Below are 27,491 nucleotides of genomic sequence, written 5' to 3'. Positions count from 1 at the left end.
GAACTCCAGATTTTCTGTTATATTTATTTCTGGACCTTGACTAGGCTGTTTTAACACATGAATGTGTTTAGTGTGGTTCTGCTGCTGGACGGTGAATCTCCAAGGCTCTAACACCGAGGTGTCCAAAATGTGGCTGAGGGTGTTTTTTTTTATCCTTTGAGCATGTAGACAAAATAAATACATTTTTAAATGTTTGCAGATGGATCAACAGTATTATGACTTCCATTGGAAGTGGTTTTCTTCTTGCCACTCTGTGATGAAAGGTCAGATTTATGGATTCCTGAACCCGAGCTGTGACTCTCTGCAGCTCCTCCAGGGTTCTCTGGTTAACGCTGACCTCTTTGATCATCTGTTACATAAAATACATCAAAGTTTGTGTTTGTAGCGTAAGAAGATGTGACAGAATTCAAGTGGTGTAAATGTGTTTGCATTTATAGCAGCATTTCCAGCATAAAGGCCGACTGACCTTCAGGAGCCATGCACAGCGTCTTCTATAGAAACCAGGCTGACGGTGTAAACTGGCTGCTTCATTTTATCTCAAGTATTTGTGCGTCAGCTTGTAACACGTTCTTGGCGAGTAAAATCCTTTTTCAATGAGCAGAGAAATCAGAGAATGGCTGAAAGCACCTTGCTTTGTTAGAGACTGACACAGGATGAGCCTCTTTCTTCTGCTCGCATTTTAAAAATGCATCCCCTCCTCTCTCTCCCATCAACAAACCATTAACTGTAAAAGAAAATGTGATCCCTTTGTCTTGATATTTTTTTTACTCGTGAAAACAACATACAGTATTACATCGCTGTCATTTTTCTTCCCCAGCCGTAATTATCTCATATCTGAGGAGCCTCCTGGTTTCTCTCTCTTGTTAGCAAATCCTCGCAGGCACAGCAAACAGCAGGAGAGCTGGGCTCTGAATCTGTGTTTCATTAACACATCCAATGAGATATTAATCACCAGACATGACACGACCCTAAGCACGTTGTCGAGGTGCAGGCAAGAGGAAAATGATGCGCTTGTGCTGTGAAAGGGCAAGTTTAAGAGAAACAGTGTCAGAACCACAGACGTCGCGTGAAAGTCTAAATTATTATTTTTGAAGTGGATTAGAGTGATCTACACAAACTGTTAAATGATTAAAATGCTCTTTTATTTCAGACTTATGGGAGTGAGAAGGAAAAAAAAACACATATAGCTTTAGATTTAAAATAATGAATGATTTGTTTCTCCTCCCAACAACGGGCCGAACCGCAAAGAAATGGCTTCAAGCAGGAGTGGACTGGCCTCAAGGCTCAAATATTATAACCAAAAAAGTATTTTAAAAATAACTTTAAATAAGTTTTGAAATTATTTAAAATAATTGGTTGACATTCGTGGAGAATTTTGGACTAATCCAGTCAGATCTGTCAGTCCTCGTTGACTGACAGACCTGACTGGAGCAGGTCTGTCAGAGGAAGAGGAGCAGAAATGTGAAGAAGAAAAAGACTAAAAGCCGACAAGTAAATATGCCAAACTTACTGATATGTTTATCATAAAACTGTTAGAATTAATACAATTTAAAAATAGCTGAAAAAAATAATTTTCACTAAATAATATCTGGGTAAATTTTAGCTAGAAGAGTAGAAATGCTTATTATAGGAAATTAAGACTTATTTTATTCCGACTTAAAACATGCATAATAATATGATCCTACAGAGTTTTGTGTAATTTGTGTGCAGAACTACAGTTTTGTTCTCCAACTCTGTCACAGACAGAAGGATAATTGTTCTGAAATAATGCTCAGTGTTATTTTATCGTGCCATAAAGTTACACTTTGCATGTGTTACAGTTTATTATTATGAAGCATAAATAGAAGATTTATCTGTGGTAACCAGAGAAATAAAACGTGTGAAACTCTTTCTGTTTTTCATACTTTGATGAGGATCTATTTAATTTTACAAGGACATGTGGTCTTAATATGAACATAATTATTTGTATGAACTGTATATTTCATAAAACACTGAGAAGACACCTGTAAGAGTTTAAATAGGGGTGAAAACGTCCCGGTGGAGAAAGAGTGGTTTTAAAATGGCTGCTGCACTTTATTTTAATTTTTGAAACAACGCAATGTGCTCACATATCCTCTGGTATGTTATGTGCATTCACACATTTTCTGGTCTCAACCCAGACGTGTCTTCAAGCATATTAGCGTAGCTGCATTCTTATTCTGTAACATCCAGTCATTGCCAAAGGAAGCAGAGCTCCGGTTGGGAGGTGGAAGATCGAGAAGCGTTTGCCAATTAGCTTCAACTGGAAGATTAATGACAGTCTGTTCCACCGCATTAGAACCTTTCAGGCTCTTTTGAAGGTAATCTTTGTTTCATCTGAAGAACATGAGATAATTCAGAAACAAAAGTCTGTGAACTTCCAAATCATTGAATGATTCATTTTTGATAACTGTCTTAGCCTGGAAGAACAAAAATAGATTTCTTTTTTTTTTTTGCTGTAGTGAGTAGAGGTATGCTATGAAAGAAAACAGAATCCCTCTCCATCTGTTACACACAAAAGGTGCGTGGATGAGCTTCTGCTGCAGCAATTGGCAAGAGGAATATTTTACCTGGAAAGGGAAAAAATGGATTAAGTTAAATGCCAGGAACATTTGGAAGCAGACATCACATTTGTACATAAAAAGATGAGAAGGAAATGGCTTCAGCTACTGAATAATGTGCCCTGCACAGCTGTGAATGCACAAAAGACGTCCTGACAAAGCGACTAAACTGAAGATTTAAACACGGTCTTCAGTCAGGAACTGGTTTGGAACTGGTGCTGCAGTCGCTCCTTTACTGGTTCTGGTTTGGAAACCATTCAAAACTTATCTCTTATTTTAAACGTTGCACATACAAGCAGTTGGAGTTTAGCGTGTATTTCTAAATTAATGTTCTTATTTCATGTCATGAGCAGAGGCCCTTCACAAAATATAAATATAGATGTCCATTTATCGACATTTAGGTTCATTTATGAGTTTTAAATATTCGTTTGAAATCCAATATTTATTTATCTTGATTGAAGAAGAAAACTCTGTATGTCTTTGTATGAACTGAACATGATTCTCATGTCTGGTAATGGGCCTGAAAGAGAGCCGACTGACAGATCCGCAACTTTGTAGCTGTTTTTAGAAACGCTTTGGAAAATAAACGTTTTAAGCTAAAATCAATATCAGTAGGCCGGGCTGCAATCAGTGCACTTCTAATTTCCTCATGACTAAGTGTTGTGCTGTCACCGCTGCACATAACTGAGCTCGCTGCTTTGGATGCAGTGGTGTGAAACACGTGGCCTCTGGACTCTGAAGCAGTGCAGACATGTTCTCCAGAGGGCCGGATCGCTGTCTGGCAGCTGATGGATGAGTCTGGGTTGAACATTAGGACACAGGAGGAAGCAGGTTGTTACCTTTTATCTCCTGGGATCAAACTGCCAAACGTCTTTTCATCCGTCTCTGACAGTCACTCCTCAAAGTTAGCAGTAGCTTTAAATGCAGAAACATATTCATATTATGATTGACACATTTTACTGAACATCAGGGATGCTTAACTCGTTATTCAACCATTAAAGTAAAAAGTTTGTTGCTAGTTTGATTCGTCATTAAGGTGAATTTCACTCAGTCACTTTCCTTGAACACAAAGTAACACTGCTGAGAAAATAACAGCACCAGAAGAAGAGATATCAGAAAGTTTCCTTCATCTTTTCCCACAAAATCAAATACATGTGGAATGAAATACAGCAGAATCTCCACCGGGTCTGTTTGGACAGTTCAGACCAGAACCCGTCTCCTCCTTCCTGACCGGCGTGAAGGCTGGACATTCATCGTGTCCGTAGATATTAATCCTAACTGAAATGTGAAGAGCTTCTCAGGATTCGGTCCATTTGCTGTTGCTGCTCTTTTTCAAATAAACCCTCATGTTTGACTCGGCTTTATTAGTCATTTCATGAGGAAAAACAACAATCCGTAAGCAGCCATACTCAGTCCTCTAAAAGCACTCTGCACAGCGTGGATAATGGCCTGATTGTTTACATCTATATGAAAACCATGTTGATTTGAAAAGAGGGAAATATGTGACTGCACAGCTGCAAGCACTCGAGCTAACGCTGCCTTCTTGAATCTTAACGCCACATAAAGACGGGGGGAAGCTGCAGCTCAGACGACTGCCCTCGCTGAGCCGACCACTTCACGCCGAGGCGGCGAACCTCAGGCTAATGTTTTCTCTTTATCTGCAGGTGAGCGAGAACGCTAAGCAGGACCTGAAGGATGGGCTGGCTCTTTACAACTCGGACAACAACATAGGCCTTCGAAATGCATGGAACATCATCCAGGCGGAGGTCGGTAGGCCTCACACTACACATTACACTGGTGTTACATTAGCATCAATGTTTAATCACCTAAATGCAAAGTTATTCTGACATATTCCAGCTAATGCATTTCCAGTCATGTAGCTGCACCATTAATGTGACGTTAGAAACATCCAACCTGGCTGGTGGAGAAGAGTCCTTCCATTATTTAAGACCAACAAACCAATTAAAACACAGAGTTGTGTGCAGACTCTGACAGGTGTGCTTGTGTTGTGACGGCAGTGGAAGTGCTGCGGTGTCGTAGCGTACACGGACTGGCACGAGGCCCTGAAGGAGAAGGTGGTTCCTGACCGCTGCTGCCAGGAGCATTACCAAAACTGTGGCCGCAACTCCACCAACATGTTCTGGAGCCGGGTGAGTTGCAACAAAACAATGACAGTATGGTCAAAAACGTCTCAAAAGACTCATTTATATCAAAGATCAATTACATGCAGAGTTTAATTTTTATGGTTGCAGATAATAAAACCCAACATTGTCTGACCTGTGGGAGCAGGTAGTCGGTCTGGGCTCCTTTTGCTTGAATTCCTGCATCACTGCAGTCTGTGGTTCTGCTGCGGTTCAGGAAGCCCAGCTTGCTGAAGCCGACCTTCAGCTCGTCTTTATCATTGGTTCTGATGTCCCACATTCACTTTGACAGCTGGCGTTAGCTCAGGCAAGTTTGCTGGTGTTGCCATGGTGATTAAAGCAGCTCTTGGTACTTTTTGGCAGTCTGGACCGGTACCAAGTTCAGTCAAGCCATAACCAGTAGGAAGAATCAGCTGCAGTAGCCAGTCTTTCTCCCAAAGAGGGCAGCACTGAGGCGGTTTTAGGCAAATTATTGCATAACTAAACAAATGTACACAGAAATGTAATAATTTATACAGAAACATAAAGGTAGCACAGTTTACCTACACAAAGGTTGAGTTGAGGTTTAGTAACTCTTAATGTTCTTAAGACTGCTAATTTCTGTTGCTTGTTCTCTAACTTTTTTCTTCCACTAAACTTACCATCAACCGTTTTTGCCTCATCATTACTGTGAAGCGAGTCGGTGAGCAGTCTTCCCCAGGACTGTGTTGCCTATAACAAAGCATTTCTTCATTAAAAATCATTTTTGTTGTTGTTCTATAATATTCAAATGCATCACTCTGTCTAATCATTCTACACAATTCACGAGTTTTGCATTTTCAGTTGAATTACTAAAATAAATGATGTTTGAATTTATGAGTCGTGCCTGAAAGAGAACATTTCTTGTTGTATTGTCCAAAGCAGAACAGAGACGCAAACGCAAACATATAGAAAGGGAGGGAAAAAAAGCAAAAATAATATTGATATTAATACGAAACAACCACAAACTGACAGAAGGAAGATTCAACATAAAAAGATCTAAAAATGATATCAAAGATTAACAGCAGCCCAAACAAATCTGGAAAGCATCTGAGGTGCTTTTGCTGATGCACAATAAGCTTACTAAGCTCTTTATCTCATGTTAAGTCATTGTCATGCAAACTGATACACATGCAACATAAAATCCACCATCTATTGCCCCTTTGCTCCACTGATTGCATAGTAGCTGATTTCCATTTAAACCTGTTTAAACATTTTACTTGTACTGCAGAATTTGGATCATTACGGAGATTTTTTTTGTTGTTGTTGTTGTTGCAGCACAACGTCCTCAAACCATTACAAGTCTAATTTCCTATTTAGTCTGGCGTGTGGTTTGTTAGCAGGTCCAGAGTAAAGGATTAAAAGCTGTAATGTAATTGCCAAAATGAGAACAGGCAGACAATGAGGTGGTCCAGTGGGAAAGCTCATCCCTGAAAGCTTGTGTGTAATCCTGCCCAGAGGAGCAGCTGCCTGATGTTTCACAATCCCCCTCAGCAAGAAGCACGTCTTTAAGACCGAAACCGAAGTGAAGTCCCTCACCTCTGAATAAGGCAGCAGCAGAGGAAGAGTCGAGTGCCTGAAGTCTGCTCACATTCATCCACAGTCCTGCATATAGAAACCTGACCTTATGGGGAAATTCACTTGTTTTGACACCTCATCTGATATTTATCCATGAGGATGAAATGCCCTTTTTATTTAACTGGTTGGTTGACTTTTTCCAGGTGACTGAGCAGCTGAGGCCCAAAACTGCAACATTTCTGACACGACTCGCCTCCCACGCTGAAAAATGCTCATTTTCGCCTGTTTTTTTTTTTTATCTTTCTTTCTTTTGCATCGCAGGGCTGTTTTGAGAAGGTGGAGGAATGGCTGGGTGAAAACAAGCATCTGCTGGGAACCATAGGCATGGTCATCTTGGTAGTGCAGGTGGGTGTAACAAAATAAATATATTTCTTTCTCCCTCCCCTGTTGCTCTTTTATGTTTTTGCATGTGTCTGACAACATGTTAAAAAGAGAAGAGAACGTGTGCATCCAGTGGCCCCCCTGTGCCATCTTGTTCGATTGAGAAAGCTGTGAAGCTTTGGCTCGGTGGGCGTTCTGGGCTCCCACACATCTTGAAATATTGCGGCTCTGTTCTCTATTCCTGTCTGGAAGATTCAAAGCTGCGTGGCTTTGAGCCAAGGAGGCTGCAGTCAGGTAAGGAAGAGCTATTAGACGATCGGAGAGCCAAGATACTGAATATAGAGAAGCAGGGAGAGTTGCAGATTCAAGCGTTACTTTATATCCATCCCACTTTCACTCCCTAAAACGGGAACTTTAGTTTGTTTTGGAGCGTGATGTTCAACTGGGAGCTGCAGTCATTAATCTGGGAACTGAGTTTGTGGAGATTGAAGGTGTTTAGCCGGTAGAATCGCTTTGATTGGAAACCAAAATTGCAACATTTGTTACATTTCCAGCTGTGATTCTGTTTCAAATGGAGGCGTCAGATTTTAGTGGTTGGAGGATTTTCGTTTAGTCTTTGGTGAAAGACCATGAGCCATTTCTTCAGCTAGCGCTAGCCTAGCATGTGTGTTTTGGTTGTATTTACCAGAATGCCTTGCGCTTTGGTCCACTTCCTGTTTCTGGAGCAGTCACTGTCAGATATGCATCCGAACGGCAGAGTTCACGTCAACCGGACCGAGCCTGAGGTTCTTAGGACCAGAATTCATGTTTTTTGGTCCGTATCAAAGTCCAGTTGTGCATTCACACCTCCCCAGACCAACTGGACTTTCTAGGCAAACAGACTGGAGTTGGATTAAACTGGGCTGGTCTGAACTGAATGTATCTAAATCAGAGACACATCCATTTATGTGTCTTTATGATAGTTTGGTGTGAAATAAAACCAAAAGTCCACAACAGCTGCTCCGTTTTTCTTTTTTTATTCTGCATAGAGAGCAAATTTATTCATTTAAAAGGGAAATAATGAGGATATTTGTTCCAGCCTGAGTTTTGTGTGTAATTTCTGCCACTTTGGGTCCAGTTCTGGTTTATTCCCAGTTTCATACTCAGAGATCCCAGTTTGCTCCATGGTTTAGTCCCTCCTCATCCTGTAGTCGTCCCCGCCGGCAGCTGGAGTTATTTTATGTGACCATTTCTCTGTCTTTTTTACTGAGCACTTTTAATATGCTGATGCTTAAGTAGCTCTAACCAAACTGAATGCAGGCACCTTGACTCTGAATAATTTACAAACTGTATTTCAAGAGAAATGTGTTGATGCTGAGGTAATAAGAGTGATAGCAGCAGTTTAAGCTGCTTCCAGTCTGTCACAGAGCACTTCAGGTAAAGATGAATCACCTGCTAAGGTGGCTAATAACCTGCAGCCTGCAGAACCAGGGGATTCCTCTGCTCCTGCTCTAATGTGCTCAGATCTCTACAACCATTTCTCCAGTTCCTGTGATGAGAAGCTCAAACGGCGTCTTTTACTCTGTTGATTCGTCTCAACCTTAAAAATCTGCTGAATTGCTGACGCAATCTTTAGTTTTGATGCTTCACCTTATTAAGCATCATCTTCTGCTTCACATCTTCATATAATATCAACACATCATTTAGATATTGACATGGAAAATTCAGCTTCTGCTTCACTTACTGAGACGAAGAGACATCATCCCATCAGCCTCTCCTGCTGCAGCTCCCTGTTAGGTTTAGTATTGATTCTAAAATCCTGCAGTTTGAATCTTTAAATGCCCCAAACAACACTGACCCCCCCACCCCCACCCGCCCCCTGAGGCCCACTGATAAACCAGGAAGCTAACGCACAGGTTGCTCTCTTAAATCGAAGGATGACAGGTTTTTTCTCCCGTTATTTGTTTGTTTTAAATAAGAAGAGCTGTTAACGACGTCCAGCTGGGTCGCATCCAAAACCGTGCAGTAATTGAGTCTCCTCACAGCAAAGACAAACCTAATCAGGATTTAGTCGTGCGAGACGCCATCGACTCGTGCAAATCAACTCCTCCGATGATCGATGTGGCCGACATGCGAGAATCAGCGAGATGTTTGAGGAAAAGTTTTCCGCTCCTGGCTGCAGGCGGCGGTGAGGACAGGCCGTTTAACGTCCTGCAGGGAGAAACGGGAGCTTTGATTCTGATGGGACTGAATTCATTTCACATCGAATTACTGTGGCATCAAACCTGTCGGCTTTTAATGTTTAACAGCGTTTTTTATTATTACACGATTATTATTTAAATAAACTAAATTCATTTGATCCTATTCTGTTTATTCAGTTTATATTAATAAATGAAATGAGTTTATTTATTTAGATAGATTTGTTTTTTAATAAATAATAATTGTATTTATTTTAATTTAGTTACAGATTTTGTACATCTTATATGAATGTATGTATTTCATTTTAAACAGAGTTGAATTTATTTTATTTTTGAGTTATTTCTTCAGTTTTATATAAATAAACTTTATGTATTTATTTATTTATATAAACAAAGTTGGGTTTATTTATTATTTCCATTTATTTGTATAAACTGATTTTTTTAAATCAGCCTGAATTGAATTTACTTATTTAGTCATATTTAGTTTATTTATCCAGTTTGTTTACATAAATATACAGAATGAAATAATTCATTCATTCATTCATTCATTCATTTGTTGTTTTTTGTCACATCCGTTGTCAGAGTCAAACAAAACTTATTACTGTTGACATTTGTGTCAGAAATAATAAAACATGAGAACTAAAAGTTGAAGCATTTTCTGCTCATGATTTTATTTATTAAAATGTACAGAGAAGAAACTAACTTTTTCATACAGCAACGAATAGATTAGGATTTTTAACCCTTTAATAATAAACACCTTCATTTAAAAGCTGCATTTCCTATTTACTTGTATTTTAAAAGCTGCATTTTGTACTTACTTGTATTCTCTTTGACTCTTATTTAAATTGGTTGGATGTTCTGAAACTCTTTATTAAAAAAAAAGAAATCTGAAAGTTTTTCACTCCTTCTGAACTGCTGTGGGTGTAAATGAATGAAAGAATCAATTAAATTATATAGAAATGGCTCTTCAAGAAATGACTTTAGCCAAATGACCCTCCATCACGTCTTCCTGCTTTACTGATGGCCGCATGGCCAATTAAACGATAACTAAATGAGTTCAGTACTTAATAAAAGTGGGTTAATGGGCCTGTTTATGGACCAATAAAACCAAAAAGTTATTGACTGCCTTAACATTGTTTCATCTCCACATTTCCCTGCAGTTTGACCACCATTAGTAAAGTTTTGATTTAGTTTTGCTTATGATTAATTTATATTTTCTCTGAGTTCAGGGACATAAGAAATATTTGCCCCTCTCAGATTTCTTCAGTTTTATTCTTGTTGTTGCATTTAAATCTTCCAGATCAACAATCGACAAATAACTAGACAAGAACAACGGGAGTACATATGACAGGCAGTCTGAAATGATGTTTTTTATGTTTTTAGGCAGACCAGAATTGGGTTTTATAGACTGGATCAGAGTTTGATTGCACATTCACTCCTCTAACCAACTGGACTTTCCAGGCAAACAAACAAATGTTTGATTAAAGTGGACTAAACGGGGCTTAGCGCTTCCCTCCCAAATGATCTTTTTTATTTGCAGTTTACAAATTTAATTGAAGCGTGAAAAAAACATTGTAAGTCTTAATATTAAAAGATGACGCTGTAATGTGACTCATTTAAAGCAGGAACAAATTCATAATCAGAACTTTGGTGTCCAGTTTAAACAGCTCGTTCTGCTCCATTGGCCTCTAAATGTCCAGAACTCTGACAGAACCGTAACGTTTCACATGCCCTTGTGTTGTTTTGAGCTAAACTCTTCATCCTGGCTGGACTTTGTAGATTCACACCTCTGTCCATGTGAGCTCTGCTCTGGGGAAGCTTCTGTGCAGCCCTTTTTTCTGCTAAATCCATTTAATCTCTGCCACCTACCCGAACATTTCTGACAGTAACTCACCTTTCTGTTCATTATTACAGCCTTCAAGGCTCACGCTGCGGCACAGCCTCAATGGAGCCGCCTCTTCTTACTACGATTATTACTATTTGCACACCTGTCCCTCCTGGTGCTGCTGCATCCTTCCTCTGTTTTGTTGCTTGTTTTCAGTGGATCTCTTGTTTTATCTTCTCTCCTTAATACGTCTGTTACTGTGCTGAAGGCAAGCCAAGTCTCCTAATCCTTGAATCCATGGTTCATTTAGAGCAAGGTGACCTCCCCATTAAAGCTTTTTGTTGACTTCTGGAAGATTATGCACATAGTTAATGTCCTTAGGGGACATTTGTGCTTGAACTTTTAGGTTGAGGTTAAGGTATTCTACACCTTGTGGACTAATTTGTAGCACAGCCTGAAATACACAATCACAAACAGCTGGCATGAAAACTCCACAATTATTCATTTAAAAAGAGATCATGTTAAAAGTTTCTGCAAGCAGAAGTGAAGAGGTAAAGTCAGGAATGCTTAAATGTTCAACTCACCCATCAAATCCAAACTCAGACTCACATAAGCAGTGATCTGAACCGCTAGCTAAAAAGTTAGTTATGCTAATCATGAACATTAGTCCTGCTAATGCTAATGCTAATGCTAATGCTAAAGCTAAAGCGCTGTGACATTTAGCAGGAGCTAAACCACTAAATTCAACCACATGTAACTGACTCAGCATGTGTCAGAGTATATCGCCCTCCACAGGATCAGAAGTGTTACTGCAGCCTGTACAGTTAGCGCTTCGCTAAGGCTAATTATTACTCTCCTCTCTAGGCCAACAACTGGGTTGTAATTATAAAACTTCCACTTCAGCTCAGCACTTTTTAGACTCAAGGACAAAACAAATACCCCCTGCTTGTCCCAAAATTTCATTTGCATTCAAATTTCCTCATAAACATGCATTGGAAGCGACCTGCTGCATCTGCCTGGTATAAATTGTAATTGTCCTGGTTGTTCACAGAAATGTTCTGCTTATGACATGTTTGTAAATCAGAGCTGTTGCTAAGAGGAGCTCTTTGGAGGGCTGTAAGCCTCTTTAACTAATTTGATTGATGCCACCCATTAGGAAAGGCACTTACCGTGTGATCCCATACAATCTGTGCTGTATTTTAGCAATTAGTACGTGTTGTTGTCAACATTAACCTTCAGGCGCTGCATCCAGAGTTCATATGCTTGAACAGTTTTGACATTTGCTTATAATACAAATATTTGTAGAATTTGCCTTCAAAAAATGTTTTAGTCACAGAGAAGCAGATGTAAAGCTAAAATTCAGACTCACCATGATTACGTCCATCAGACCTTTAGGAACTCAAGATTTCTAAGAAAATTGCTATCAGTTTGATGACTTCTTTGTCTCTGAAGGTATTAGTTGCACCAGCTATACGATGAAATGGAAAACAAAGCGTTGAGAGGTTGAGAGGTTTGTCAATAGCTTTTTAAATGAACACAGTTCTCATCCAGGAACAAAGAACCTTCTCCTTCAGCACCATCTCTGTCAATCCTGTATAAATTAAGACAAGTGCTTAGCATCTGCTTTTAATACCAATTGAAATGAAAGGACTATTCACTGGCAAGGCCGAATGAGTCCAGGGAATTCACAACTGGCCTTGTTTTTAACACGTCTTTCACTTTATTTCTCTGAAATGAAGTTAATAACCACTTCAAGACAAATGCAGTATATCTGATATCTGACCTCACAGCAATTATTCTGACATGTTTACGGTTATTTCATATATTCAGCCTGTCAGTGCTAACAAGTGAACCACATTTTCCTGAAGGCGGAAGCCCAGTTTTAACCCACTCACTCCTCTGATTCAGTGTCGGTAGGAAGAGTCAGGATGTCAAGTACAGATTTTCTCATCCAAACCAAAGTGGACAACATGACAAAGAAACGTAAAACTGGCCCGAGGCACTTGGATGTAGTTTTGAAATATTTATAGAAGATGCAGACTCAGTCTGACAGAAACCTGGATGTTTGTCTTCCTCTAAAATGACAAAAGGATTTTACTTTCCAACTTTGCTAAAAGGTGTTTGATTCATTTCTGTAGAAGTTTACAGGAGCAGCGGTTCAGTTTCCTTCATTTCTAATCAACATGTAAATAAATAACTGCAGCTCTTTATGTAGTCTTAGGACTTTTTTATCGAGTCTGTAGTTAATTTATTATAGAGTCTGTAATTAATTAATTACATTTAATCATAAATGTATATGCACAAAATGAACTTTTTACTGCTAAGTTATCGAATAAATAGACATGAGTTCAACAAAAAAATATGTTTGTTTTCAATCTGGTATTCAGCTTTCAGATGTTTCAGGAACCTGATCATTCATTAAGTGTCTTTAGAAATGTAGATGATGGACACTGACATTAGCGTTAGCTGCTACATGTTTAGCATTGAGATGCTAGTTTGGGCTTGAATAGCTTCTGACAGGCTAACTCCTTTGGCACAACTTGAACACGTGAGTCTTTTCCAGTGTCCATCACATCTTGTTTTGAAGCAGAAATGAACCCAGTGAGGTTAGAGAAGCAGCTTTGTGGCTGCTGTCTGTTGATGTCGCTTGTCCAGGACAAAGGCTCCAGCTTGGGACTTCTGCATGTAAAAAAAAACAAAAAACGATCAATTGCGTTAAAATTTTATATGCATAAAAATCTATGTAATTAATTAGCAAAGTTGGTGTCAAAGTACAAAAAGGTAATCAGGCTCAAATTCCACAGACCAGTCGTCAGGCCTTCACTGATTATACATTTCCTTCTGAGGATTTAACATTAACCCTATTCCCATTTTTTTGCCAGTCCGATAACCGTTCTTCTGATTGAATCAGATTCAAGAAGACAAACCTAACAGCCATCGTTACACCTGGGGCTTTAACCTGTTTCTCACTGAGTAACACGTTGAGCCCTGACAGGTTGCAACGACCAATCAATCACAGAGACACACAGGACAAACAACCATGCATGAACAGCTGCAGCCAATTTAGAGAGACCAGTTAGCTGTGGGATGGATGGATGGATGGATGGATGGATGGATGGATGGATGGATGGATGGATGGATGGATGGATGGATGGATGGATGGATGGATGGATGGATGGATGGATGGATGGATGGATGGATGGATGGATGGATGGATGGATGGATGGAGTCATCGTCTGGTCTGACAATTCAACTGGTTTGATAAAAACAGTGAAACACGTTGAGGAGCTGAAGTATTTGGTAAAAGATCCATGTTTAAAGTTTAAATAGTGTTTCTAGCTAACAGTGAGGGGCTGTAATTATCCCTCCATGAGCCCAGAGCGGCTCAGTGGTTTGAAAGGTTTCCCAATTCCTGTTGGGGGAAAAAAACATTTGAAACAAGTAAATATTTCAAGAATCATAAGAATTATTTTTATGAGGTTTTATGAGAGATTTCCCAAAAGAGTTGATTGTTTTGATGTCTAAATAGCTCAGTGATTATATGAAAGGAGTAGGAGAGAGCAGGGAAAACGTCTCCATGGCTGACGGATCATAAGAGCGTAAATGTTTGTTTGGAAGCTTCTATTTTCTATAAAATCCTGTCTTTACTCCACACGTCTGTCAACAGGAGGGTTTTTCTTTTGCATGTTTTCAGTCTTTATGCCTAAACTCCAGTGAGGAGAGTCACATCAGCTGCCCGTCTCAGTGTGGATGATAGTTAGAGGTGTGGGCAGGATAAGATTATGACTCGCATTCGATCTAAAATAGTCGTCCACTGATGGATATTATTTATTGAGAAGACATCTCCACATTCACTTTATAGAAAATGACTTCAAATCATCAGTTTGAAGTCATTTTGCAGAAATACAAAATAGAAAAAGTAGCAGAATGACCTCTAGATATTTATTTTTTATAGTTTTTAGCTGCAGTTTATGCTAACCAAAGAACATTCAGTTAAACTCAGACTACCGAGGGATTCTCCTGTTAAAAACCAAATTTGTTTTTCCAAAAGAATCTACCCATAAACTCTGTTTTCCTTGTCATCCAAACTTTTCAGGATAATGACTTTAGGATCGGCCTTGCGGCTGCGTTTGATGTAAAGTATCAGGGCTAATGGAAACTTCAAAGAGATGGCTGCAGACTTTGATTCAGTGGCATCTAAATTTGATTCATTGACTTGATGCTTGTGCAGCCCTTACGTTCTGTTTTCCACCACAAAAATCCACAGCTCACATCTGAGGGCTGAACCGAGATCCTTCCTTCACGGCGGGACGGGAGGGAAAACGGCACAAAACAGATCACACACAGAGGACACACAGAGGACACACAGATCACACACAGAGGACACACAGATCACACACAGAGGACACACAGGACACACAGAGGACACACAGATCACACACAGAGGACACACAGATCACACACACAGAGGACACACAGATCACACACAGAGGACACACAGATCACACACAGATCACACACAGAGCACACACAGAGGACACACAGATCACACACAGAGGACACACAGATCACACACAGAGGACACACAGATCACACACAGATCACACACAGAGGACACACAGATCACACACAGAGGACACACAGATCACACACAGATCACACACAGAGGACACACAGATCACACACAGAGGACACACAGATCACACACAGAGGACACACAGATCACACACAGAGGACACACAGATCACACACAGAGGACACACAGATCACACACAGAGGACACACAGATCACACACAGAGGACACACAGAGGACACACAGATCACACACAGAGGACACACAGAGGACACACAGATCACACACAGAGGACACACAGATCACACACAGAGGACACACACAGAAGACACACAGATCACACACAGATCACACACAGAGGACACACAGATCACACACAGAGGACACACAGATCACACACAGAGGACACACAGATCACACACAGATCACACACAGAGGACACACAGATCACACACAGAGGACACACAGATCACACACAGAGGACACACAGATCACACACAGAGGACACACAGATCACACACAGATCACACACAGAGGACACACAGATCACACACAGAGGACACACAGATCACACACAGAGGACACACAGAGGACACACAGATCACACACAGAGGACACACAGAGGACACACAGATCACACACAGAGGACACACAGATCACACACAGAGGACACACAGAGGACACACAGATCACACACAGAGGACACACAGAGGACACACAGATCACACACAGAGGACACACAGATCACACACAGAGGACACACAGATCACACACAGAGGACACACAGAGGACACACAGATCACACACAGATCACACACAGAGGACACACAGATCACACACACAGAGGACACACAGATCACACACAGGACACACGGATCACACACAGAGGACACACAGATCACACACAGAGGACACACAGATCACACACACAGGACACACAGAGGACACACAGATCACACACAGAGGACACACAGAGCACACACAGAGGACACACGGATCACACACACAGGACACACGGATCACACACAGAGGACACACAGATAACACACAGATCACACACAGAACACACACAGAGGACACACAGATCACACACAGAGGACACACAGATCACACACAGAGGACACACAGAGGACACACAGAGGACACACACAGAGGACACACAGATCACACACACAGAGGACACACAGATCACACACAGGACACACGGATCACACACAGAGGACACACATGGATCACACACCTAATTAGTTTTGACATTTTGATTTACATGTTCATTAACTCCTTTGTTTGTTATATTTATATTTTAATCGTGTTCTTTGCTTTCTGTGTTTTATTTTGTTTAAGTCTGTTTCTTGTTTGAATTAAAATTATTGGGGTAAAGAAGAAAGTGAGGCGAGGACAGGAAACAGTCTTCACCCCCTTCAAAATAAGAGCATGAATCTAAATGTCTATCTACTACAAGTTGAGAAGCAAAACTTCAACACAGATGTTGAACTTTATTCAGATGAATAGAAAACAGACAAGAAAAAAGTGTTTTAATTTAGGGGAAGCTAAATGCGCTAAACATTTTCAATGTTAGCAAAAGTGCTAACCGAAAAATTAGATCCTCTAGTTTTCCCACCACTGTCTGAAATAACACCAGACAATATGAAAAAGATTTGTGTGTTTTTATTGGTGTAATTAAACATCTGTTTTCATCTGTGAAACCTACAGGAAGTGACTTATTTCCGTTTATTCCCTCTTGTCCTCTGTGCAGCTGTTGGGCATGGCGTTCTCCATGACGCTCTTCCATCACATCCACAGAACAGGGAAGAAGTACGACGCCTAACCTGGGCGGAGGAGCCCCACTGCCTGCTGGGAAGAGACTCTGAATCCAACATCCATGCTCTCCGTCTCACTTCACCACTTGTGTAAAGCATCCTGTGCTCCTTCCTGGCCTGTACAGATTCCAGCTGTGTTCCTGCACCGTTCCTTCTCTCTCCTCCTCTCATTCATTTTGCCAAAGAGTAACACAACTGGAGCTGAAGGGACACCTACTTTTGGCACGCAAGAGAATAACATTGGTTCAGAATGAAATATACTTTGTTTTTTCTCATCTTCTTGGTCATTTTTCTTGGACTAACAATTTGCTGGAAGGAAAGTTGGATTTTGAGACAATGAAGACTGAACTGAAGCCCATACAGCATCTCCAAGGTGAAGAAAACCCATGAAATAGAAACTGAGACTTTTCTCCTTTCTGGAGGTTTTTTCATGTTGATCAACACAAAGCTCCCCGTTTTCCCTTGTAAATGGATGAAGACCCAATAAGGCATGCTAGTTTTTTACTTCTCTGAAACTTTAGTTTTAAACTTGTCAGATTTGTTTTTTATTCAAACGCTCCTGCAGAGTGTTGGTAGATGCGCTGCGTGTCGGCTCGGGTTTGACGTGAAGGGGCACAGACATGTCTGAGTGGTTTTTGTTGTAATCCATTATCTTTTTTTTTTTTTTTTTTACTGTGCTGGAGAGATTAGGGTAAAGGGAAAGTGTTGGAAGAACATCATGTGAGCGCGAGGAATTATCAGTGGATTTATTTGCCATCAAATTCTGCAAAATCCGCTTGGTAATAAACTTTAATTCATAAATCTGTCCTTGAACACGCATTGCTGTGTTCAAATTCCCCTGTGAGGCAACATTCACAGTGCTAAGCTGTTAGCGCGCCACGAAGGGATCCGGGTGATAAAGTCTTTTTTTTTTGTTTGTGTGTTTATCTCTGTGTCTGTTTGATCACTCACAGGAGGTAAAACCTAGAATCAGAGAGGAAAGGCTAACGGCAGACATGTTTTCTCCCTGCTGCAGCCATCAGTTGTGCTGGCAGGAGGAGGCCAGCAGCTTCTCCTCCAGCTCTCATTCCTTCAATCAGCCTCAACTCGACCCTGCCTCCATTTTTTTCTGTTTACACCCCGATTCTCTTCCCACATTTCAGGAAGCAGTGAGTTTGACACTCCTGCTCATTACTCAGTCACACCTCTGGTTTGCAACTTCACATATTTCATGTAAGCTTACTTTTCATGCAGCCTAAAGAGGAATTGGTGGGGGGGGAGGAAGGGGGCTGGGATCAAAGCCAAGGCGGATAGATATAGCAACACAAACCCTGTAGGACACGTCTGTTTACGCACTGATGCACCGCAGGAAGCCTGGGCCTCAGTCTGACTCCTGCAGACCGAAAATACTCTTCATCTGCTGGTGGCTTGGAGAGAATGCCCCCCAGTTTATCTCAGGAGGTATAAAGAGGTGTGAAGAGCTACCTTTATTGGATGGGGATCGGTTTAGCTGCGGCTGTCAGGCTTAGGTTATTCAGTTTTCGTGACGTCTCCGGGGTAAATTGTTTTGACATCTACAACGAAGGAAAAGAATCAGCAAATTAAGAGACAAGTTGCAGAAAGAAAAAACCTGAGAGATTTCTGGCTTTATTTACAGCGAGGATGTTCGGTTTACAGAGAACGAAGCTACGCTGCAGCGTGTCCGCACAAAGTGAAACAGGCCAGCTTTAATCAGAGAGACAGTTGATTAGCTGCAAACTGGAGCAGATCTGACTGCAGATTAAACACAAATGATGAGATATGAGCAGTAAGAAGTGAAAAAAGAGCATGTGTCCTTTTAACCCCGGTGTCCCTTTAGGTTGTGTTTTCTTAAAGAATGTCATTAAAATATTATATGCAAAATATTTTTCACACATCAACTAATACTCACTAATTCGTTTTATTTTTTATTTTTATTCTAACGAATTTTAGCGATTAAAGTCTGTATTGGAATCAAATTACATGATTCAAAAATCCAGAAGGGACACAGATTACTTTATTTCACTTAAAATTCATTACCTGGAGAGACATGAAAATTTAAATTCAGCTGAAATGCATCACCTGGCCAATATTTACACAGTAACTGGAAAAGTTCTGCAAAACTAAAATAAAACAGAAGAAATGTTGATTTTTCAGGCTCACTCCTTCTCTGCTTTTCCAGCCTCTGTCTTTGTGGTTTTCTGCTGCTGCAGCACTTTTATTATTATTTTTTTGTGACACATCATTGTGTATGATTATAGTTAGAGGCTTTGTTTGTTTAGAAAGCTACCCAGCGGTATTGTTCGCAGCGAACGCTAGCTAGGCAGAATGAGGTCGAGACGGCGCCGTCGCCTGATTGGTGGCTTTCTGTTTCCGTTTAATTCACTGAAATTACTCAGCTAAAGCCGCAGCATCCAGTGCATAAAGGCACTGGACACCTGAAGGGCATCCCACTGAATAAATCACATTTCTAACCTCCCTCACAAGCCTGGTTTCCACCCGTCCAACACTCTGGAAGCAGAGCTGCTGCATTCACAGCCTGAACTTCCAAAGCTGCTACACAAAGTATTAAAGTGACTGTAATTCAAATTTAGTTAAAATTCTTGCAGTTTGCGTCACTTGAAGCTTGAACTCTACAGAAGAGGATTAGAGCCACGGGGAAAAAAAGAAAACTTATTTTAATCTCAGCATTATGACTTTATTAAAGTCAGAATTCTGAGAAAAAATTCAGAATTTTTTCAGTGGTCGTATTTCTCTTCAGTAGAACTCTGCATATTTGTGCAACATGTGTTTTAATTGATCTTCTGGCCGGAGGGCAGCTGGGGTTCCCGGTTTGTTCTGCAGATTTGGAGCGCTCTGTGCAGCCTGAGATATTCTGCGCCTCTTCTTGTCGTGTCCATGGGGTTAACATGACAGCTGCTGTTGTACACTGCATGCACGACTGGTTGCTCCTCTCTTAGCCCCCACAGCTTGGCTGCCTCCACAAACTCCACACGACTGTTTTCTCCCTTATTTACCGCCTGGCTCTGCAGACGCCTGGCTCCACACGGAGACGCTGCAGAGAAGCAGCTCAGCTCTGTGGAAAGCAGCAGCAGAGGGAAACGTTCTGCACTGAGGAGGGTTACAGCTACAGGAGGAATCAGTGTTACTGTCGCAGCTACAGTGAGGCTGCACTGTACAACTCACAAAAAATCTAGGTGAATATTTCACTGTACTCACGTTAAATAGAGAACACAAGGAAGCAGGATGCAGAGGATAAAAATTCTCCAGATGTGACGTTCAAAGCCTGCAGACTCTGTAACGCTTCGCCGCTGAGTCATGCGAATACAGAGACTCTGAGTGTGAACTCTGCTTCAACTCTGCCACTGTCGCTTAGTTTGGGCTCATCGCTGCGTTTTTTTAGAACGTAGGGACAAATGACATTTTAACAAAAGCTGTCCGGTGATGTTATTTTTGTATGTTGGTTGTTGCTGTTTAATGTTTGTTTTCTACTGTTTTTGTTGGCTTTTTGTTTCTGTTTGTGACAGACGCTCCACTGACTCTCATTGTACGCAGATGACACCTTTAATTCATTTTTTCCACAGGGGATTAGTCTTGGCAGCGCTTCTCTACAAGGTGCAAAAATGCCTTTTTTTGTCTTAATACTGGAACAAGCACATCGATTCAGAATGAATGGAGGGAAAATTTAGCAAACACACTCCACTGCCAGCAGTATTCTCTGGTCTACCTTCGTCTGAGAGATGTAGAGTTTATATAAATTTATATATGATGGCAGCCCACAGTTTGCAGCCGTGGAAATTGTTGGCCGTTCTCCCGACTTTTTCTCGCCAGTCTGAACGGCTCACTTTGGTTTCACCGTCCTAAAAAATCAGTTTTGTTCCACATCCATATGTGTAACATATCTGTTTGTTTTCAAATCTTCTACACCTTGTGTCAAACTGAAGGTGCAGGGGCCAAAAGAGGGCCGCATGAATAGGACCTTAAAGATAAGATGTGTGCTTAAATATTATTTTATTAGTCAAAGTAAAGCAGTTTTATCTCAGTTTTTATTAACACAGCCAAATTACACCAACGTGAAAATTTCAAAAGTTTGTTATTGGGTTTTATCAATACATCTTGACTCAACTTGTATCTTATCCAAACTGAAAAAATGATTTTCACATCGTTGGTCTGAATTTTCATGTTTATTCCGACTTTTACCTGAAACCTGCGTCATAGTTCTGCACCAGGAGAAGTCGTAAACAAAGGCTGAAAATTGTAGTTATAAAATTATGAAAGAAGTGTGTGTGTGTCAGTGAAGTGTAACAAATCCCATTCCCACCAGTTCTGGTCTGACTCTACATCCAAACAGAACCGGGTCAGAAGCTGTAGTCGTGGGCTAAATTCTTCCTTTTCCTCATCTTATGATTTTGAGTCAGTGACATTAAAATGGGTCCATTATAAACGCAGCGCTGCTGCTGTCACCTCTACGTTCTGCTGTGCATGTGAGTCGCTTTGATGTTAAAAACTGTTCATACAGAAATATGATCTAATCAGCAGAATCAATGACCACGCAAAAAATTAACAAAATCGTAATTGAGCATTGAAACTTGCTGTGATTTTACACAGCCTACTACTTGGTGGCTGTAACTCCCAGCTGTTTCCACTTTGCTTTGCTACCACTAACAGCTGATGTGGAATATTAATTTTTCACAGATGCTTCTAGAAACAGTCTACCTTCCCAAATGCTGGATTTGATGCTCCTGTTGCAGCTGAATCCAACGATTCGGACGACTGAGCGAATACTTTTGGTCATGTAGTTAATGACTGGAGACGCGCCGCTGGCAGATTCCACTTCTAGTTTTAAATAAATGAGGATGTGCAGTTTAACTGCTCATGTCTCTCTAATGTACCAGCCCCACCTGTATATACAGAAATATATTCTCATCTTACAACTGATGCAAGTCAAGTGTTTGCTTCAACACAAATAATGAATATATTTACACTGACAGCTCAATTTTCTAACAAACTATGTGCTTTCATGCTTACTTAGACATATCTTCTTGTACTGTACGTGTCTGTTTTCCTTGTTTACTGTTCTTCCTTCACTTGCAGTGTAAATTTTATGTAAATTTATGTTTTTATCAGTAAGCTTTTCGTGTCTCGTTTGACTGGATTTTGGTCTTGTAGTAAAAACATATTTTTTCATTTCAGAAGAAGCATAAAATATTATTTCTCATCCCTCAGTAAGTCACAGAGATGCTGAGGACTAAATGCATCGCAGCGATCCGGGTTTTGCGTAGCTCTGAGGGACTTGGAGAAGTTTCTTTTTATTTGAATCACTTACATTTTTTTTACCTCCTTTCGGCGTATTATTTTGTGTAATCTGCTCTGAATCCGTCTCCTGAGCTGAAGCCGAATCTTTGAGCGGTGGAAATGATGCTCTACTGCAGAAACGGCGTGTTTGATGTTGTGCTCTGCGGCGGCGTCTGATGCCTGCCAACATCGTCCTGTGACTTCCTGCCACAAAGCCACTCTATCCGAGGTGGTGCACTTACCTGCTCTTTTCTCTCCAAATCAACTATTTTTTAAATAAAGGAAAGTGTGTCACTAAACCCCAAGATAGCGCACAGTCATTGCCTTTCATGTTTAATGACTCATTGCTTCTGATTTATTCTCATTTATGTGATGCTGTCAATTATATAGGCCACATTTAAACACTGATTCAGGTTTTATGGAGAGGGGAGAGTGAGAGGAATTTGCCTGTCCAGATCTCATGAAGTGTTGAATGAAAGAGAGGCATCCCTGCCTCAGAGCTGCTTCTTCCTGGTAACCCTGCAGTTCTCCTGAAGACGAGCTAACAGCAGCCGGCAGGTTGAGCTCTGAGGCTCTTTATAGAGAACAAATGGAGATGATGAAAGTCCAAACTATACTGGCAATTTGTCTCACACTTTAACAGGATGGAATGAGCGGCAGCATGTTTTCCACAGATCTCCTTTTTAACCTAACGTCATCAGAAGTGTGTGTGTGTGTGTGTGTGTGTGTGTGTGTGTGTGTGTGTCTGCGTGTTGGAGAGAGTAAAAGAGAGAATGCATGTTTTGTGCCATTCCACCCTCAGGTTTGTTTTGTCGTTTTAGATCGCTGTTGTTTCTATGCAAAACTCTGACCTATTTTAGCCTTTGTACAGATTATTTTGTATGAGTAACATGTATTGAAATAAAGTGAAAGTAATCTAGAGTGGATTTTCCCCCACTTGTTGTTATTAGAGCTTTCTCTACGTTTTCCAACCTCATACATTTCATTGACCTGAATTCAGGAGGCTTTCAGTTCCATGGAACCGAATCTCATGTTCCTGCGAAGCTCTGAGCTTGTTAAGCTGCAGTCGGTGGGATTTTAAGGTTTTTTCTGGGTTCTCAGTCTGCAAAACTGCATTATGGTATGTATTATGGAGCCCTTTCTGTCTAAATGTTTCTAAAACAAACTACAAAAAAGGATCGTTTGTAAATTATAAACATAATTTACAGCTTCCAGATCATTTGATCTTGTAATTCTGGAAAAACTCGTCAAGCATTAACAGCTGCGCAACATTTCAGCTTTTTCCCTGAAATTAGAACAATGTACTGCATTTTCCCTGGATTTCAAAATCTGAAACTGTGCATTAATTATGGCTTTAAAGCAAACTTAAAACTTTTCTAATTCACATTTGTTTAAAAAAAATACCCAGATTTCAAAATACCTCAGAAAACATTGGAAACAAAAACCTCTAAAATATTTAAGATAGTCAGCCTAGTTTTAGGACAAACGTAGAGAAATTGGTCAGAACTCAGTAATAATTAGTCGAATAAATATCCATTTAATAGATATGTAGAAATGGGATCATGATCTTATTAGAGAATAAAAAACGTGTTCAACACATCATAAAATAACTGATTTCTACATGTAATATTTTAGCTAATGTTATGAAATATTAAAAATATTTAGACAAAGAAATACAGATTAGTTCAATGTTAGATTTATTTAAGTATAAGTTTTAGTCATTTTAATGGTTGAAGGGAAATCAGAGAAATAATATTTAAAAATATATGGATTGGTCTAAAACTTTTGCACAGTATAGTTAAAATGTGTTTAATTCTATGTGCATCATTCATAATGGAAACAACCAGCTGACAAATCAGAGGTTGGCGTCATCAGGTTTGGGAAACCAGGTTTTTGTTTTGAGACGCCAGGTGGCGCTGTTCTTTCTAAACGCCCCCGCTGCTGTTTACTAAAGGTGTGGTGAAGCTTGATGTATTTCGCGCGTTTATTGGACGCCAGGTGGCGCTGGAAAACACGTGATCGATGATGAAAACGGCTTTCCCGCCTTCTCCTCCTCATGAGTCGGAGGATTTCCGGGTCTTCAACCAAACTTCCTCCGCAGCCTTTAAGCCCCGCCCACCCACTGACCACCGAGCAGGTGCAGCAGGAGCAGGTTGAGTGATTGTGGTCAGCTGTGAGGGAGGAACTGCAGGTTCAGCCATGAGGACAGCAGGAGGTAACTGGGTTTTACAGCTGATTCTGTCTGGATGGTTTCTGTGGAGCAGAACCGGATCTGGTTTGTTCTGCCTGGATTTGTTAGCGTCCATGTAGTCTAGTCAAAGTTTGACCTGACCACACGTAGCACATTTACAACAGCCTCAGCTGGCCAACGTGCTTCACGACAAACGCATCACAGGTAGATAAATGATAGAAATAAAATTAAGTTTAGAAAAAATAATAAGACAAATATAAAATTGGCAGAGATACAAAAAGCTATGAATAAAAAAAAAACAATTTTGAAATTTAGCTGCAGTGATTTTCTTTCATCCTTTTCACTTTAACTTGATGAGTTTTCAGTCTGGACTTAAACTGACTGAGAAAACTTAACAGGCAGAGGGCGACTGACCTCAGAGGAGGCTCTGGTTTTTAGCCCAGCTTTAGGAACAGATGATAAAAGCTGGTCAGTTGACCTCAGGGCTGCAAGAGCTCACTTATGTAAGAAGAGCCCATAGAGTTTAAACACATAAAAACAATAAAACCTTGAATTTGATCCTAAAAGCAGCAGGGAGCCAGTGAACGCTGCGCAAACCAGAGTAACAGATTCACGTCTCCTTGTTGTCGTCAGCAGACCTGCTGCAGCATTTTGTAATACTGCAGCAACACAAAACACAGAGTTACAATAACCTAAACGTGATGTAATGAATGGGTGGCCAGCGGGTTCAAAATCAGAGGAAGATGAGATTTTATCTGGGCTAAAGTCCTCAAACGAAAGAAACTGGCTTTGATAACAGCACTGATATATTTATCAAATTTAAACATGGGAACAACAATCATGCCCAGATTTCTCTTGAATGGACGACAAAAGGAACCGCAGGACCAAACACTAAAATCAGTTTTTTAGTGTTTTGCCTACATCTTGTAACATCTCCTCAGCAGACTGGCTCTCGCTTGTAGTTTCAGTATTTTGTTGGATTCTGGTCAGAAACTTAAAAGTAAACAGTAAATTTGAGTCAATATCTCTGTTAAAATGTTTTCTGTTGTTTACTGGGCATCTGCTGAATATCGTCAGAGTATAAAAACTTTGAAAGTTTTAACCAGAGGTGGGAATACTCAAAACGTTGTGCTGCAGTAGCACGATGTCAATATATATGTACTTATAAGAAAACTTAAAAAGAAGCCGTAGAAGATTTACTCAAGTTTGTATGAAGTGGTAGATCATCAGATCAGGCTTAGTATCATGACAATGTCATCAGACAGATAATAAATTAGTAAGTTTGTATTTAAAGACTAAAAGGAAAACAACATAATTTCTTAATAACTAGTTAAAGCAGAAGAAACACATTTCCAAATATATAATTTTTTAAATAAAAACTTGAAAAACTAATACTTACAGTACATACTTTAAGTGTGGAAGTACTTCCATTGACAATAAATAGTTTTTACTCTGTTTGACCTACAGATGGAAAATAACTTCATCAAAGCTTGTCTACAAACAAGAGGTCTCACTTCAGCATAAACCGACTTTGTGTTTTTATGTATTTTTGGTTAAAATATCTTTGTTTGTTCTTCATTCAGTGCAGTCAGTCACTCACTTAGTTTACTTAAATAAAAGTAGCAACACTTCATAATAATGTTGCTCTAGTGCAGCTGCTCCTAAAAGTATGCTGCTGTTGTTTTCATTAAGATTTACTCATGTAAGTGTGATTATTTACTACCCACCTCTGATTCTACCTGAACATGCTCCAAACAACATCAGCTTCTGGGTTTGGACCCCTTGGAAAACACTACTGCAAAATATGCAAAGTTCAAATGGGTTGATAAAAACCCACATCATGTTATACTAATGAGGGTTAAATGCTTTGGGTTAAATATAGTTCTAGGATTAATATTCCCGTTTGGGTACCAACACGTTTCAGAGTTACAGACTGGATGTCCTGGCAGTGAGATAATGGCAGCTGAAGGAAATACTGGAGATCTTCTTTATCTAAAGAAGGAGAAAAAGTTTTAAGGTTTATCCAAGTACAGCTGCAGAAACCACAAGGATCGCCCCAGGAACGAATAATCGGGCTCATCGTTGCTGCAGGGTAGAAGTCCAGAGGAGTCTCAGCCTCAGGAATGCGGCGTCCCTGGACAGAACCGGCTTCAGAACTGACCGACGTGTTTATGTCGTTTTTCAGAGGAATAGAAGATGAGAATGAATCAGTCATTTCTACTTAGTTGAATGTGTTTTTTTCCTGTGCAGCATTGAAATCCGTGCGTTTTATTTTTCTCACTAAAAGCAAAACCTTTGAGAGTTTAAACATAACTTAAGCTGTAAATAACTTATATTTATTTTTAAGCAGGCAGACGTTCTTGTGATGTTTTAAGATCTGTTTGCTCTCATCCAGGTCCTGAAATGTTTCTTGAACATGATGCCCCATCATTGTTCAACGTCTGCTAAAGAACTGGAGAAAAAATTACTGAAAAAGCTGCAAAGAAAACAAAGACTTTCCCACTGATACAAGAATATGTCTTTATGTAAAGCAGAAAGCTGGATGTTTCTGTTGTTTAGCCGTTTACATCCTTCATTAAGGCAGATTCATCTTGTCGGCTTATGTTTCTACATCGTCGTGTTTTTATAGCATCAATATTCCTCTCATAACAAATTCCACAACGGCTTTCAAAATACGAAAAGGTCAGGCAAATTAAGAAAGGCCGACTTGTCGCAGTTCAGTATCAGGGGGATAAAACTCTGAAGTTTTCTGCTACAAAGGAAACGCAGATCAATCTCATTAAGTCTTCATGATCTGCTGGCTTGGCAGGAAGTCAAGTTTATTTCTATAGCAACAAGGCAAATCAAACACTTTACAACATAAAGCATAATGCAGTTACCAAGATGAAACCAACAATTAACATTACATTTTGTCAAATGCCATCAGATTCATCAAGCAAATATACATGAAACATATTAATAAATATTTCAGTTAT

General features: G+C 40.1%; 1 protein-coding gene across 3 annotated transcripts in view; it reads left to right on the top strand.

The window, feature by feature from the left end:
• tspan9a (tetraspanin 9a) overlaps positions 1-23,246 on the top strand; it is a 220,932-nt gene extending 197,686 nt beyond the window's left edge. For all 3 annotated transcript variants that reach the window (XM_081608386.1, XM_081608387.1, XM_008436527.3), the window contains 4 exons: positions 4,244-4,345; positions 4,598-4,729; positions 6,578-6,661; positions 16,970-23,246. In XM_081608386.1, the coding sequence (XP_081464512.1) occupies positions 4,244-4,345; positions 4,598-4,729; positions 6,578-6,661; positions 16,970-17,041 (390 nt within the window). In that variant the 3' untranslated portion in view covers positions 17,042-23,246. The remainder of the gene's footprint in view (positions 1-4,243; positions 4,346-4,597; positions 4,730-6,577; positions 6,662-16,969) is intronic.
• Positions 23,247-27,491: the final 4,245 nt, after the last annotated feature.

Source organism: Poecilia reticulata, chromosome 6 (assembly GCF_904066995.2).
Source record: "Poecilia reticulata chromosome 6, P_reticulata-male-v2, whole genome shotgun sequence".
Lineage (NCBI taxonomy): Eukaryota > Metazoa > Chordata > Actinopteri > Cyprinodontiformes > Poeciliidae > Poecilia > Poecilia reticulata.
This window is presented reverse-complemented; position numbering and strand designations above follow the sequence as displayed.